The sequence below is a fragment of the Rhea americana genome, unplaced genomic scaffold (assembly GCF_003343005.1).
Source record: "Rhea americana isolate MKP2758 unplaced genomic scaffold, rheAme1 scaffold_582, whole genome shotgun sequence".
Lineage (NCBI taxonomy): Eukaryota > Metazoa > Chordata > Aves > Rheiformes > Rheidae > Rhea > Rhea americana.
The window spans coordinates 5,514-20,536 of record NW_028186737.1 but is presented as its reverse complement, the minus strand read 5'-3'; the positions used below and the strand labels follow the sequence as shown (position 1 = coordinate 20,536).

At 68.7% G+C, this 15,023-nt stretch overlaps 1 protein-coding gene across 1 annotated transcript in view; it reads left to right on the top strand.

The window, feature by feature from the left end:
- The window catches only part of KMT2D (lysine methyltransferase 2D), a 27,537-nt gene extending 14,241 nt beyond the window's left edge, over positions 1–13,296 (top strand). Inside the window, exons 32-54 of the mRNA XM_085319392.1 lie at positions 189–362; positions 476–624; positions 946–3,029; positions 3,285–3,408; positions 3,499–3,586; positions 3,788–3,854; positions 3,977–4,209; positions 4,294–7,299; positions 7,407–7,550; positions 7,625–7,789; positions 7,882–8,038; positions 8,117–8,198; positions 8,282–8,460; positions 9,020–9,168; positions 9,284–9,419; positions 9,497–9,636; positions 10,001–11,171; positions 11,427–11,563; positions 11,730–11,860; positions 11,956–12,241; positions 12,322–12,395; positions 12,556–12,664; positions 12,774–13,296. Coding sequence (XP_085175518.1) covers positions 189–362; positions 476–624; positions 946–3,029; positions 3,285–3,408; positions 3,499–3,586; positions 3,788–3,854; positions 3,977–4,209; positions 4,294–7,299; positions 7,407–7,550; positions 7,625–7,789; positions 7,882–8,038; positions 8,117–8,198; positions 8,282–8,460; positions 9,020–9,168; positions 9,284–9,419; positions 9,497–9,636; positions 10,001–11,171; positions 11,427–11,563; positions 11,730–11,860; positions 11,956–12,241; positions 12,322–12,395; positions 12,556–12,664; positions 12,774–12,866 — 9,078 coding nt within the window. The 3' untranslated portion in view covers positions 12,867–13,296. The remainder of the gene's footprint in view (positions 1–188; positions 363–475; positions 625–945; positions 3,030–3,284; positions 3,409–3,498; positions 3,587–3,787; positions 3,855–3,976; positions 4,210–4,293; positions 7,300–7,406; positions 7,551–7,624; positions 7,790–7,881; positions 8,039–8,116; positions 8,199–8,281; positions 8,461–9,019; positions 9,169–9,283; positions 9,420–9,496; positions 9,637–10,000; positions 11,172–11,426; positions 11,564–11,729; positions 11,861–11,955; positions 12,242–12,321; positions 12,396–12,555; positions 12,665–12,773) is intronic.
- The last annotated feature ends 1,727 nt before the right edge of the window (positions 13,297–15,023 follow it).

Genomic DNA, 15,023 nt, shown 5'->3' with positions numbered 1-15,023 from the left:
GGGGGGGGGGGGGGGGAATAGACTGGTATAGCCAAAAAATTGGATGCTTGAGGTATCCAACTCTGCAGGTACCGTGGCTTCGTACTCTGAGTTGGTCCATTTCCCTGACCATTTTGTGGCTTACGCCACCCACATCCCCATTCCCGGCTTGGATCTGCCCCATGCCTTAATGCTTGGCTTCTCCCCAGCGCCAGCGGCTCCGTGAGCTGCTCATCCGCCAGCAGATCCAGCGCAACAGCCTGCGGCAGGAGAAGGAGAGCGCTGCCGCGGCTGCCACATCGGCGCCGGCAGGCTGGGCCCCCGAGGCCGGTAGCCAGAGCTTCGAGCTGAACCGCGGCATGGTGCCGTACCAGCCCGCACAGGTACAGGGGCTGTGGGCAGCGCGGGGAGGGACGGGGAAGGGGAGACGGCCTGGGCTGAGGGTTAGCTGGGAGGGACGTCTGCGGTAACCCTGCGCTCTTCCCTGCCCTCCCAGGACAAGGGCCTCCTTGGGACGTTGGCCAGCGCGGCCGGCGGGGGGAAGCTGCCCGGCTCCGTCATGGTGCAAGCAGCGTTTGCACAGGACGAGCGTCTTGCTCGGCCTCCGCCATCCGCCACGCCGTCCGCCTTGGACATCAACGGGAGGTGAGTGCTTGGAGGGACCCAAGCAGGCCGTTCCCTGTGACAGGGCTGAGCTTGTCCTCCTCGGAGGTGGTTAGAGACTAGCCAGGTCTCACCCGGTGGCAGTCGAGCCCTCCGCACAGGAACAGCCAGCTCCTGCTTGTGGGATTCGCTCCTGGTGGGATGGGGGTGGCTCTGGTTTCTCTGAATGCCCAGAGCCGTTTGGAGACCTTGGGGCATCCAACACATGTCGGCAATGCAGCGGCGGCTCTGCGGAGTGGAACTACGGGTGGGTCTGGGCCGTGGGTAGCGCCGAACCGGTCCTGATGCCACGATGTCTTACAGGGCAGCGGTGGGGCCCCCACAGGCCTTCTACCCCCGCGGCGTCTTCCAGGCGCCGTCCCCGCAGCAGCACCTCTGGCAGCAGCAGCAGCAGCAGCAGCAGCAGGCGGCCGCGGCCCTGCGGCTTCCCGTCGCCTCCCGCTTCGCCTCGCCGGCCACCGGCACCCCCATGGGTGGCCTGGGCACCCGCCTGCCGGCACCCGCCGAGCCAGTACCTGCCTCGCCCAGCGCCCTGGGGGCTCCTTTCATCGAGCTGCGACATAACGTGCAGAAGGGACCCGGCGGGGTTGTGGGCTCCCCCTTCGCCCCCCAGGCACCCAGGCCACGGTTTTTCCTGCCGGGGGATGAGGGCACCCCGCAGGGCCTCTGCGCCCCCATCATGCCCATCCAGGCGCTCCCCACCCCGGCGCTGCAGCCCCCGAAGATGTCAGTGGCTCTGCCACCCGCCTCTCCGCAAGGCGCCGAGATGAGCAACAGCCACCACCAGCCTCACGCCAAAACGGCCGCCCCTGCGCCTGGCCTGGAGCTGCAGCACGTACCCCCGCGCCCGCTGGCTTCCGCTGCTGCCCTCCGCCCTGAGGGCCCCAAGGACAGCCCTGCACCAGACCCTGGGCCGGCTCCAGCTCCGGGCAAGAGCCACCTGAGTCTGGAAGGGGGGCGGCTGCCCTGCGAGGTCCCAGTAGAGCCTGATTTGGATGACGACTTTGGCTCCCACAAGGACCTGGAAGACGATGATGATTTGGCTAACCTGAGCCTGGACCCGGATGTGGCTAAAGGGGATGATGACCTGGACAACCTGGACAGCCTGGAGACGGCAGACCCCCACCTCGATGACCTGCTAAACGGTGATGARTTTGATCTGCTGGCCTACACCGACCCCGAGCTGGACACCGGYGACAAGAAGGATATCTTCAATGAGCACCTCCGTCTCGTCGAGTCAGCCAACGAGAAGGCCGAGCGCGAGGCCCAACTCAAGACAGAGCCGCCGGCGCCCAGCTTGAAACTCCCTGACCCTGGGGACAGCAAGGACATGGCTCCTGCTGYGGAGGACCAGGAAGTGGCCAAGGAAGGGTTGGTGCCAGGGGTGGGCTTGGCGCCTGCTCCCGGTCCACCGGGTGCTGTGCTGGCCCCTGACCCAGCCTTCAAGACCCAGGGCCTGGAGGCGAAGGGAGGTGCGCTGCCGGCCGACGTCAAACCGAAGCTGGAGGACGGTTGCCTGAAGACGTCTCCCTGCCAGTTCACTGCCAGCGGCCCCGAGCGGCTCCCAGTCCCCATCAAGTCAGAGGCCATGCAGAGCACGGATAAAATTTCTGTCTCCCTTGGACTGACCCTGAAATCAGGCCAGACCCTCCTGAGCCCTGGGGCTGGCCCGACTCGCCTGGGCTTGACTCACTTCCCAAACAGTGGCCATGCCGGCGTCCCCGTGCTGGACAAGGACCCCTACGCTGGCCCCGGCCGTGGGCTGGCCCCAGCCCAGCTGGGCAGCCAGAGCAGCCCCTTGCTGGAGAAGTTCGAGCTGGATGGAGGTGCCCTGGGCTTGGGTAGCGCCCGGCACTCGCCAGCTGATGACTTGGACAAGATGGAGAGCTCGCTGGTGGCCAGCGAACTGCCTCTGCTCATCGAGGACCTACTGGAGCATGAGAAAAAGGAGCTGCAGAAAAAGCAGCAGATGTCAGCCCACTTGCCCCGGGGCGCCCCGCCGCACCTCCCAGCCCCGGGCCACCCCATGATGCACGCCACGGCACCCGGGCAGCCCCCGGAGGGACAGGCACCCCGCCTAGGCACCCCTCAGCCGCCTCTGCAGCTCGGACTGATGGCCCGGCAGCAGCTGATGCAGCCACAGCAGTCACGGCTTGGGGTGCCGCAGCAGGGCCCGGCGCTGGCTGGACACATGGGCATGGCCCCCACACAGCCCCACGTCCTGTCGGCTCCCCACGGCGTGCAGGTGGCCCTGCCGCAGCAGCAGGGCCAGCAGCAGGTGCTGGTGCAGAAGCCGATGGCCGGGGTGCAGCCACCCGCCCTGGGCCTGAAGCCGCCTCAGCTCGTCATGCAGCAGCAACTGGCCAACAGCTTCTTCCCAGACACAGGTCGGGGCTGGGTGCACGGTGCTGCCTGGGCTGGTGCTTCGAAGCCAGTCCCGGCTGCAGCAGGGAGGTGTCCCGGGGAGAAGTGAGGGGCTGGGGCAGTTGTCTTGGGGGCCATGCCGGGGTACGGGGCTGTTACGGCTGCCCTCAAGCTGAGGACGTGGGGCTGGAGCCTGGCCTGAGTGGCTGGACACCTTGCTGTGCTGCTGTGTCCCCGTGCAGACGCGGATTAACCCCAGGGTGACTCTTCCCTTGCAGACCTGGATAAGTTTGCTGCTGAGGACATCATGGACCCTATTGCTAAGGCGAAGATGGTGGCACTGAAGGGCATCAAGAAGGTGATGGCTCAGGGCAGCATTGGCGTGGCCCCGGGTATGAACAGGTAAGGGGCACAGCGGGCAGTGAGCAAGGCCTGGGGTGGGCAGGGCACCTTGGCCCCGGCTCATTCTTTGTCTCTGCGTTGACCCCAAAGGCAACAGGTTTCCTTGCTGGCCCAGCGGCTCTCGGGAGCCCCGGCAGTCTCTGAGATGCAGAACCACATGCTGGCAGGAGGCGGGCAGGTGAGCATGGCATGGCAGGGCACCGAGGAGACGTGGGGGCCCCTGTGGAGCTGCCTATCTTCGCCCTCAACACCCTGCTAGGGCCGCAGCTGCTCTGGCCGGGGGAGCTGTGGTGCCGTGGGGCAGTGGAAAAGGGACAGGAGAGCGCTGGGGACAAGGCACGGTGTATCACACCTCACCGATGTTTCCCCCCTGCACCAGGAACGGAGCGGCACTGACCCGACTCAGGCTCGCCCCAACCCACCCACCTTTGCACAGGGCGTCATTAGTGAGTACTGCGACGGCGTGGAGGGTGGTACGGGCTGGGCCCCATCCTGCCCTCGCAGCGCTGCTGTAGCCAGGCAGAGGTGAGAGGCCCCCGCTGAGCCGAGCCTCTCTGCTGCCCTGCAGACGAGGCCGACCAGCGGCAGTACGAGGAGTGGCTCTTCCACACCCAGCAGCTGCTGCAGATGCAGCTGAAGGTGCTGGAGGAGCAGATCGGGGCACACCGCAAGTCACGCAAAGCCCTTTGCGCCAAGCAGCGCACCGCCAAGAAGGCCGGGCGCGAGTTCCCCGAGGCTGACGCGGAGAAGCTGAAGCTGGTGACAGAGCAGCAGAGCAAAATCCAGAAGCAGCTGGACCAGGTCGGGCTCTGCACACGCGCCCGCGCAGGTAGCCCCGTCCCTCGCGGGGGGCTGCTGGAGCTGACGCCCCGCTGTGTCTGACAGGTGCGGAAGCAGCAGAAGGAGCACACCAACCTCATGGCCGAGTACCGCAACAAGCAGCAGCAGCACCAGCACCAGGCCTCGGCCGTCATGGCCCTGAGCCCTTCGCAGAGCCCCCGCCTCATGTCCAAGCTCCCAGGGCAGCTCCTCTCAGCGCACGGTGTGCAGCCGCCGCTCTCGCAGCCGGCGGGGGCCGTGCAAGGCCTCGGCCAGCAGCCAGGGCAGCCCGGGGGCCTGCGCCTGCCCCAGGGCGGCGTGTCCATGGCTGTGCAGCAGGGCCTGTCCTTCATGGGCCAGCAGGCCGTGGGGAATGCCCCGGTTCCTGGCAGCTCCAACACCTTCTTCCCCGGGAACCCTGCGCTCCGCGGACTGGCCACTGACAGCCGCCTGATGCAGGAGAGGCAGCTCCAAAGGATGCAGTTGGCCCAGAAGTTGCAGCAGCAGCAGAACATGCTGGGGCAGGTGTCCCTGCAGCAGCAGCAGCAGCCGGGCGTCATGGCACAGGCGTCGATGCAGCAGCCGGGCGTCATGGCACAGGCGTCGATGCAGCMGCAGGGTGTCGTGGGACAGACACCGATGCAGCAGCCTGGTGTCATGGGTCAGGCGTCGATGCAGCAATCGGGTGTTGTGGGACAGGCGTCGATGCAGCCACAGGGCGTCATGCCACAGGCGTCGATGCAGCCACAGGGCGTCATGCCACAGGCGACGATGCAGCAGCCAGGTGTTATGGCACAGGCGTCGATGCAGCCGCAGGGTATCATGGCACAGACGTCGATGCAGCAGCCCGGCGTCATGGGACAGACGTCGATGCCGCAACAAGGCGTCATGGCGCAAGCCCCGATGCAGCAGCCGGGCGTCATGGGACAAGCACCGCTGCAGCAGCCCGGCCTCGTGGGCCAAGCCAGCTTGCTGGGACAGCAGCAGCAGCAGTCACTGGCAGCCACCCCCCAACAGGGCGCCATGGGGCAGCCCATGGTGCCGAAGCAGCCAGGGCTGATGGGCAGCCAACAGGGCATCCTGGTGCAGCAGCTCTCGCCGCAGCAGCAGCAGCAGCAGCAGCCAGGATTGCTGGGCCACGCGCAGGCACCCGTGCTGCAGCACCAGGGCGTGCTGGGCCACCCAGCTCCCCAGCGGCAGGTGCTCCTGGCCCCCCACCAGCAGCGGGTGCTGGGCTCGCCCCAGCTGGTGCCGCAGACTCCGGGGATGATGGGGCACCGGCTGGTGCTGCCCCAGCAGCTGGGGCAGTCGCGGGCACTGCTGACCCCGCAGCAGCCCAACGCTGTAGCCCAGCACGTGGCCGCCCAGCTGGGCCTCCTGGGGCTGGGCCAGGGGCAGCCCCAGATCCAGCACTTTCCGCAGCACGGGGCTCTGGGCCAGGCCCCCTCCGTGCTGCACCTGAGTCAGGGAATGCAGCCGGCCCCAGTGGTCCTGGCTGCCAAGGACCAGCCGGGAGGAACGGACAGCAGCGCCCTGCCCGCTGAAGGCACTGAGAGCGGAGGGCAGCTGCACGGGGGTCCCCAGGAGCAGCAGGGAGCCCTCAGCACCCCGGGACTGAGTGGCTCCGAGCCCCCAGCACAGCCAAGCCTCCCTCCGGCGCCGAAGCAGCAGGCTGAGCTTGGACAAGGGCAGCAGCTGCTCTTGGCGTCCCCACAGCCAGGCGTCCTGGGCTCACAGCAGGCGCTGCGGGTGCCCCCGGCGCAGTCGGGCGCCCTGCTCCACCAGCCGCTGCAGAGCCCCGTCGCGGGGGCTGCAAGGCCGGAGCTGTCCCAGCAGCAGGGAGACGCCGCCGGCCCCACCGCGCTCCCGGCAGGCGCTGCGGAGCCAGGCTGCGGGACCAGCCAGGCGCAGAGCGTGCCGCTGCAGCCGGCCCCGCGGCCCCCGGGGCAGCCCCCCGGCCCCGAGCAGGCGGGCAAGGGGCCGGTAGGTGCACTGCAGGGCGCCGGGGGCCAGCCGCAGCCCCCGCGGCTCCAGAGCCCCGGGCAGCACAAAGCAGGACCGGCACCGCAGCCCGGCGCCGTGCTCCCCCAGGGCTTCCTGGGCCAGGTGCCGGCGCCGGTGATGGGCCAGATACGGGCGCAGCTCCAAGGTGTCCTGGCCAAAAACCCGCAGYTGCGGCACCTCACGCCCCAGCAGCAGCAGCAGCTCCAGGCCCTCCTGGTGCAGCGGCACCAGCAGAGCCTGCTGCAGCAGAGCCAGGCGCTCCGGCAGCCCGGCCCTTTCCCCGGGCAGGCCCCGGCGACGCCGGACCAGGGGGTCCCTGCGGCACGCCAGCTGCCGCGGCCGCTCTTCCAGGTGCGGCCGGCCGCCCCGGCGGAGGCGCAGGCCGGCTTCGCTGCGGAGCAGGGCGCCGGTGGGCGGGCGCTGCCGGGGCAGGTGCCCGGGGGGCCCCCGCAGCAGCCCCTGGCCGAGCTGGTGCAGGCGGCCCTGGCCGGCCGCGGCCCCCAGCCCGGCCTGGTGCGGCTCCCCACGCCGCCAGCCCCCGGGGCCCCCTCGCCCCTGGGTGCCGCCACCCCGGGCTGCGCGCCCCTGCCCAGCCCCGAGCAGAGCCCCCAAGAGCCAAAGACGATGACCCCGGGGGTCTCGGCCCCCAGCCCCACGGCACCCCCGGAGCAGGGGCTGGCGCAAAGCCCTTGGGACTCCGAGCTGGCGGCGCCTGGTGCCGACCCGGCCGAGACCCACGTCAACGGGCAGGCCAGGGCCGCGGCGGAGCGGGGCCCCGCGGCGGGCGAGCCCCCCCAGGTCTCCATCAAGCAGGAGCCCAAGGATGAGGCGGCGCTGTGCGAGCTGGACCCCGAGGAGCGGGTGAAGCGGGAGGCCAACGGGGACCCTGCGGGTGCCCAGGCCGGTAGCCCACTGGGGCCAGGCGCCCGCTCCGAGGCCGGGCACCTCCTGCTGCAGAAGCTCCTGCGGGCCAAGAACGTGCAACTCTCGGCGCAGTGCCCCGGCGAGCTCAACGGGCACGCGGAGAGCCGGGGCGCCCCGCCGCAGCCGGCGCTGCCGGGCCGGGAGGTGAGCGGGGCGCCGGGGAAGGGGGGGGGTCGGGGGGGCGGCACGTGGCGGGGGCGGCCCCGGGGCTGCACCCGGCATCGCTGCCCCTCCGCTCTCCGTCCCCGCAGGACCCCTTCGTTGCCAAGAAGCCGGTGGCCGCCAAGCCCAAGCGGGTGCAGAAGGGCAGCGAGCGAATCCCGGCTTCCCGCAAGAAGCTGCGCAAGGACGACGGGCTCAAGTCCAGCGAGGCCCTGATGAGGCAGCTGAAACAGGTGGGTCCGGGGGCACGGCCGGGCGGTGCGGGGCGGCCGGCGTCCCCGTGCCCCGCTCACCGCTCTGTCCGCAGGAGCTGTCCCTGCTGCCCCTCACGGAGCCGACCATCACGGCCAACTTCAGCCTCTTCGCGCCCTTCGGCAGCAGCCCCATCAACGGGAAGAGCCAGCTGCGGGGCGCCTTCGGCAGCGCCGTGCTCGACAGCGTGCCCGACTACTACTCCCAACTGCTCACTAAGGTAAGGTGGGGGCTGCGCCCGCATCCCCCCCCCGCCAGGGACGGGGATGTGAGCACGGCAGCCCGCGCTCACCCCGTCGTGTCCCCCCGCAGAACAACCTCAGCAACCCGCCCACGCCGCCCTCCTCGCTGCCCCCCACGCCGCCCCCCTCCGTGCAGCAGAAGATGGTGAACGGCGTCACGGCCCCCGAGGAGCTGGCTGAGCAGCCTAAGGACGCCGACCCGGCCCGCGAGCCCCACGGCCACAAAGGTGAGCATGGTCCGGTGGCGGTGCGGGCTCGCCTGGCGCTGCCCGGCCCCTCGTGACGCCCAGCCTTTCCCCACGCAGATGCTCCAGCCGTGGAGGTGAAGAGCCTGGACCTGCTGGCAGCTCTGCCCACTCCTCCGCACAACCAGACCGAGGACGTCAGGTRGGTCCCCGCTGCAGCACCCTCCTGGCCCACGGGCGAGTGCGGACGGGGCTGCGACGCCTCCTCTCCTTCTCTTCCTGCAGGATGGAGAGCGACGACGACGAGAGCGATTCCCCTGACAGCATCGTGCCCGCCTCGTCGCCGGAGAGCGTGCTGGGTGAGGAGCTGCTCCGCTTCCCCCTGCTCAGCGAGGCCAAGCCGGAGCTGGAGGAGCGCGTGCTGTCACCCATCATCCCCATCATCCCCCGGGCCAGCATCCCAGGTGGGCTGCGCCAGGCGAGAAGGGTGTGGGGGGCCTGTGGGCCAGGTGGGAGGGCGTTTGTGGGGTGCACAGGCCRTGCAGGGGCAAGGCAGGGCAGGAGGGCCTGCGAGGCACGTGGACCAGGCAGGGGAACCTATGGGCATTAGAGGCTGGGCAGGTAGATTGGGTACAAGGGGTATATGGACCACGCAAGAAGTGTCCGTGGAGCGTATGGGGTGGGTAGGGGCAAGACTGGGCAGAGGAGTCTATAGGGTGCATAAGCTTAACATAAAGGCCCGTGGGATGCGCGGGCTGGACAGCTGAGCCCTGTGCGCGTCGCTGTGTGTCGAGACTGGGCTGCTCCTGGGGCTCCCCCAGCCGTTCTCGGGGTCTCCCGTCAGTGCTGGCAGCTCTCCATCCCTGCCACCGTGGCCTGGTCTCTCTTGCTGTGCTGAAACGTGCTGGCCTTGCGAAGCGGTGAATTCCCAGCAGCGTTTCCGTGCCAGGCCCCGTGGAGGTCCGGGGCAGCCACTGGCAGGGCTGGCGCTGTGCGTTTCTGACCGCTTTTCCCCCACGCCAGTGTTCCCTGACACGAAGCCCTACGAGGCTGCGGAGCCCTTCGGGGCGCCCCCCGGGAAGCTGGGGGCAGCAGGCCCGGGTGCTCCGTGGGAGAAGGCCAAGAGCAGCGAAGTCTCCGTCATGCTGACGGTGTCTGCAGCGGCCGCCAAGGTGAGCCAGGGGATGGCACGAGGCAGGGCCTGGCGCCGGGGTCCCTGCACAGCCGCAGCCACGACGCCAGGGCCCCGTCTCCGTCCCTGAYGGGGTCCTGCCTCCTGTCGCCCAGAACCTCAACGGGGTGATGGTGGCCATGGCTGAGCTGCTGAGCGTGAAGATCCCCAACTCCTACGAGGTGCTGTTCCCAGACAGCCCTATGCGAGGGGCTGTGGTTGAGGCCAAGAAGGTGGAGACAGACGTGGCTGGTGAGCATCTGCCCCAACGCTCGCTGCTCGGTCCCTTGGGCACCCCACATCCGCTTAACAGCCCGTCTCTCCCGCAGGGATGCTTGGCAGCAAGGACAAGGTGGCGCTGGCCGGGAAGGTGCCAGACAGCAGCTCCGAGTGGCTGAAGCAGTTTGATGCAGTKCTGCCGGGCTACAGCCTCAAGGGCGAGCTGGACCTCCTGACGCTGCTCAAACAGGTCGGCAAGTGCAGGCGTCCCCGTGGGGGCAGGGGGTGTCTCTGAGGGTGGAGGGGAGTCCCTGTGGGGCCCCTGTAGGGCTATGACCTTGGGAGGGGTGAAAGGGGGTCCCTGGGGCTGTGCCTGCCTGGGGGTGCACCGGGGCTCTGGCAGAACCGTGGTCCCCTGTGGGTTCCTGTGGGGCCAAGTCCCCCATGGCCTCACAGAGAGGTGCAGGAAGTCCTGGTGGGACTGAGTCACCCTGTGATGTGTGGAAGGGGGCACGGAGGTCCTTGTGGGGTCCCTGCAGGACTTGAGACCTTCCCTATGGTGGGCAGGGATCCCCGTGCCACGGGCGCTCTGACCCGCACCCTCTGCGCCGCAGGAGASCCCTGTGCCCGAGAAGGCCCTGCACCACTGCTACGTCAACAACGTCTCCAACCTGGACGTGCGGCAGCTCTCCATCATGCCCCAGGAGCCCTCGCCCCCGCTGTCCCCCTCTGTCCCCTCCCCATCCAGCCCTGCGGAGGCTGCCCGGGTCCCTGACCCAGAAGCAGCCCACGAGGTAGCCCCAGCTCCCACATCCCCACTCCCACCGGCCCCCTCGCCAGCCCCCCGAGAGGACGGGACTGCAGCTGCCCACTCGCCATCCCGCTTCAAGCCACGCTCACGGCCACCGGAGGACGGGGACGAAGCACGGCCCCGGCTGAAGAAGTGGAAGGGGGTGCGGTGGAAACGGCTCCGCTTCCTCGTCACCATCCAGAAAGGGGGGGCCAAGCGGGACGGCGACAAGGAGATCGCGGAGTTCATCGACAAGCTAGGCACCACCCTGCGCCCCGAGAAGGTGCCACGGGACCTGCGCAAGTGCTGCTTCTGCCACGAGGAGGGCGATGGGGCCACAGACGGGCCGGCCCGCCTGCTCAACCTCGACCTTGACCTCTGGGTCCACCTGAACTGCGCCCTGTGGTCCACGGAGGTGTATGAGACGCAGGGTGGGGCCCTCATCAACGTGGAGGTGGCCCTGCACCGTGGGCTGCTCACCAAGTGCTCGCTGTGCCAGAAAACYGGTGCCACCAACAGCTGCAACCGCATCCGGTGCCCCAGTGTCTACCACTTCGCCTGCGCCATCCGCGCCAAGTGCATGTTCTTCAAGGACAAGACCATGCTGTGCCCCTTGCACAAGCTGAAGGGCCCCTGCGAGCAGGAGCTGAGCAGCTTCACAGTCTTCCGGCGCGTCTACATTGAGCGGGATGAGGTGAAGCAGATCGCCAGCATCATCCAGCGGGGCGAGCGGCTCCACATGTTCCGCGTGGGCGGGCTGGTCTTCCATGCCATCGGACAGCTCCTGCCGCACCAGATGGCTGACTTCCACAGCGTCACGGCCCTCTACCCCGTGGGCTACGAGGCCACGCGCATCTACTGGAGCCTGCGGACCAACAACCGCCGCTGCTGCTACCGCTGCACCATCTGCGAGAACAACGGGCGCCCCGAGTTCGTCGTGCAGGTCATCGAGCAGGGCCTGGAGGACCTGGTCTTCTCCGACTCCTCGCCGCAGGGTAAGCGTCCGCTGTAGTCAGCTCTGTGGATGCCAGTCCCTGCCTTTCTCCACCCTTTAAGTTGCTGCTGTCCGGTGCTAGGCTGAGCTGGCATCAGGCATCAGGGCTGGGCAGCCACTGGCCTCTGGCAGAAAGGGGAGAAGGGGGTGATCTGAGCTCCTGGGGTGGCTCCAGCTGTGGCGCAGGGTCCCCGCTGGGGAGCTGATGGACCAGCTGCAGCAGGTTCTTGTRTTAAGCCCTGTCCTGCCTCGGCAGCTGTCTGGAACCGGATCATCGAGCCAGTGGCGATGATGAGGAAGGAAGCTGACATGCTGCGGCTGTTCCCCGAGTACCTGAAGGGCGAGGAGCTCTTTGGCCTCACGGTGCACGCGGTGCTGCGCATCGCCGAGTCGGTAGGTGCAAGGGCCACGCGGGTCTCTGTGTCCTGCGGGAGGGACCGGGGTCCCCGGCACACACACCGTGGGCCAGCCCTGTTTGGAAGGAGCTGGCAGCCGTGGGGCCGGGGTGGCCTGTGGGGCTGCCTCTCGACCCACGGCCCCTCTGCTCCCTCCGCGGCAGCTGCCCGGCGTCGAGAGCTGCCAGAACTACCTGTTCCGCTACGGGCGCCACCCGCTCATGGAGCTGCCGCTGATGATCAACCCCACCGGCTGCGCCCGCTCCGAGCCCAAGATCCTCACCCACTACAAGCGGTGAGCTGGGGGCCGGGGAGAGCTGGCATCGGGGAGCAGGCGGGCCCGTGCTCTGCCCCGCCGTGGCTCTGACGCCCTCCCGGCTCCCTCGGCAGGCCCCACACCCTGAACAGCACAAGCATGTCCAAGGCCTACCAGAGCACGTTCACGGGCGAGACCAACACGCCCTACAGTAAGCAGTTCGTGCACTCCAAGTCCTCCCAGTACCGGCGCCTGAAGACGGAGTGGAAGAACAACGTGTACCTGGCGCGGTCCCGCATCCAGGGCCTGGGGCTCTACGCAGCTAAGGACATCGAAAAGCACACCATGGTCATCGAGTACATCGGCACCATCATCCGCAACGAGGTGGCCAACCGTCGGGAGAAGATCTACGAGGAGCAGGTGGGGCCGCGGGGGTTTTGGCAGGGTGGGGGGGCGTGCAGCGGGTTAGGAGCGGCCGATGACTCTCTCTTGCCCCCCAGAACCGCGGGATCTACATGTTCCGCATCAACAACGAGCACGTCATTGACGCCACGTTGACAGGGGGCCCGGCCAGGTGAGAGCGGGGCTGGGCCGCGGTGGCACCCTGGGGGGGAGCAGGGGAAAAGTGGGGACCGTTCACCTGCTTTTTGCTCCGCCCGTCGGACCTGCCGAGCCGGGGCGGGACSCTGAGGCCCTGCTCCGCTGTCTTGCCCTGACGTTCTGCCCCCCGCCAGGTACATCAACCACTCGTGCGCCCCGAACTGCGTGGCCGAAGTCGTGACCTTCGACAAGGAGGACAAGATCATCATCATCTCCAGCCGGCGCATCCCCAAGGGGGAGGAGGTCAGGCCGGGGCGCGGGGGGTGGATGCCAGCTCCGGGGGAGGTGGGGGACGCGGAGGGGGGCGGCGGGGCGGGCGCTGTGCCGTGCGTGACTCCCCGCTCCCCCCCAGCTCACCTACGACTACCAGTTCGACTTCGAGGACGATCAGCACAAGATCCCCTGCCACTGCGGAGCCTGGAACTGCCGAAAGTGGATGAACTAGCTGGGAAAAGGGGCTGGGGTAGGGGCAGCAGCACCCGCCTCGGAGACCTCACCGAGAGACACCGGCTCCCCGGGGCCCTCCCGGCCCTCCGCCGCGCCGCGGGGGACGCCGGGGCTGCGGGAGGTGCCAGGGCAGGGCTGTGGCCGGGGCGCGGAGGCTCCGGCGGGGAGGGCGGCCGCCGCGGAGCCGCTCGGCCCTGCCCGAGCGGGACGGACGAACTGGCAACTCAGGGTTTTCTTTGCTTCGTCCTGCGAGGAGAAGGGGGGGGGCCCTGCGCGACCCCCCCCCACCCGCCTCCCTGGCGGGGGAGCCCCGGGGCAGCAGAGCGGCCCCAGTGGAGCCGGTGCCAGAGCCGGGGGGCGAGTTCGGAGCCGGCCTGGATTTTTAGAAATGAAAACTAATAATATTTGCTCGCTAATTACCAAGGTAACACAGACTCCTTGAGCTCGACAATCCGGGCTCTGCCCCGTCCGTGCCTGCACGGCGGCCAGAGCTCGCTCGGTTCCTTTGATCTCTTTTTGTTTGTGCGTGTCGACGAGAGCCCCGGGAGCGCGTGGAGGCGGCGCGGCCTGCGGAGCGGAGCTGGGAGGAGGCGCGTGCGGCAAGGGCCCCCGACAGACACAAGGAGCTTCTGCACCCAAACCTACCTCATTTTAAGTGTTAGATTTTTTTTTTTGTTGTTGTTGTTTTTAAATGTGAGCCCCGCACCCGGCCGGCCCTAGGCCACGCAGAGCCTCTCGCGGGAGCCATCCCCGGAGCGGCCGTCCCCAGGGCCCGTTCCCTCTTCCTCGGGCTGCCGCGGGGGACGCGGCATCTCTCGTCCCCTGTCCCCTCCTGCGGACGTGGCTGCAGAAAGCCCCTGCTGGGGGTCCGCGGGGAGGGGGCCCTGGGGAGCCCCTTGCCCTCGTCCCCCGCCCCGGACAGCGGCTCAGCCCAGGGAGGCCCCGGCCACGCGACGGACGTGCCAAGGTTTGGGGGCGGGGGCTGGGCTGGGGGGGCACGTGGGACCCGCTCCCCCGCCCCAGACCCCGAGCCGGGGGGCAGGCACGGCCGTGTGGGGCTGGGGTCGGCAAGTCGCCGCCCCGCTCGTCTCCAGGCTGCCGGAGGCTGCGCGTGTCCGAGGTCGGCACCGAGGTGGGGGGGAAGGTTATTTATCTATTTATACCTTATATTGTATATACTAGACTGGGGGGGGAGGGGGGCTCTTTGTGCTCTGCTGGGCTGAGATTTGGGGTGCGGGGGCAAGGGAGGGGGCCGTGGCATTTTTAAAACCCAATCTCCGAGGGGTGGCTGGGAGCCTCCTGCCAGGCAGGGGCGGCCTCGGAGAGCGAAGCAGCGAGTGGGCATTAGGCGCCGGGTCCCCCCCCCTCTCCCGGCTGCGGCAGCCCCGCCRGGACGCCCAGGGAGAGGGCGGTGGGCTGCACGGCCCGGCGGGGGGGAGCCGGGATCTCTTTAACGCACAAACGCACGGCGCGGGGGGTCTCTCCCGCCCGTTTCCTGCCGCCACCGGGGCCGGCGGGGGGGGGAGCTGAGGCGAGTGTCAAGGTGGGGCCGGGGGGGGTCTGCCTGGCCTCAGCGGGTCCGGGCACCCCAGGGCCCGCTCAGGGCTGGGGCGTTCTTTAAAGCTGCTTCCGCAAACTCGTCAAAAGCTGCAAAAAGGTCTAAGGTAAAAATGTTAAAAATTTGGGGGTGGGGGATGAGAAAGTTTTAAAAAAAATATACGAAAAACTTTAACTTTCAGAGCTGTAAATAGCCCGGGGGCGTGTAGAAAACCCGTTTTTACCAATACCGAAACCACTGGATGTTATTTTAAAATAAAGCGCGTGAGAAGCCGGTCTGAGTCTCTGGTCACTCGCTCGCCCCCCCCGCCGCAGCGCCCCGCGCTTGGACGTTTTCCCGTTGGCGGTCCCCGTAACCGGGCGGTATCTGAGCGTTCGGGGGGGTTCGGGGGGGTCGGTACCACAGCTAAAGCTGAGGGCCCTGGCCCGCCGCGGGGCCGCCCGAGCCGCCCTCGGGGGCCGGGACGGTGCCGCCCCCTGGGGCTGGCGGCAGCRACTCGAGTCCTGCTGGGGACCCCTGCGGGTCCCCCCGCGTGTCCTGGGGGACCCTTATGTGCCCCCCCCAGGACCCCGTGGCCTCCCCAGCAGCTCTTGGCAC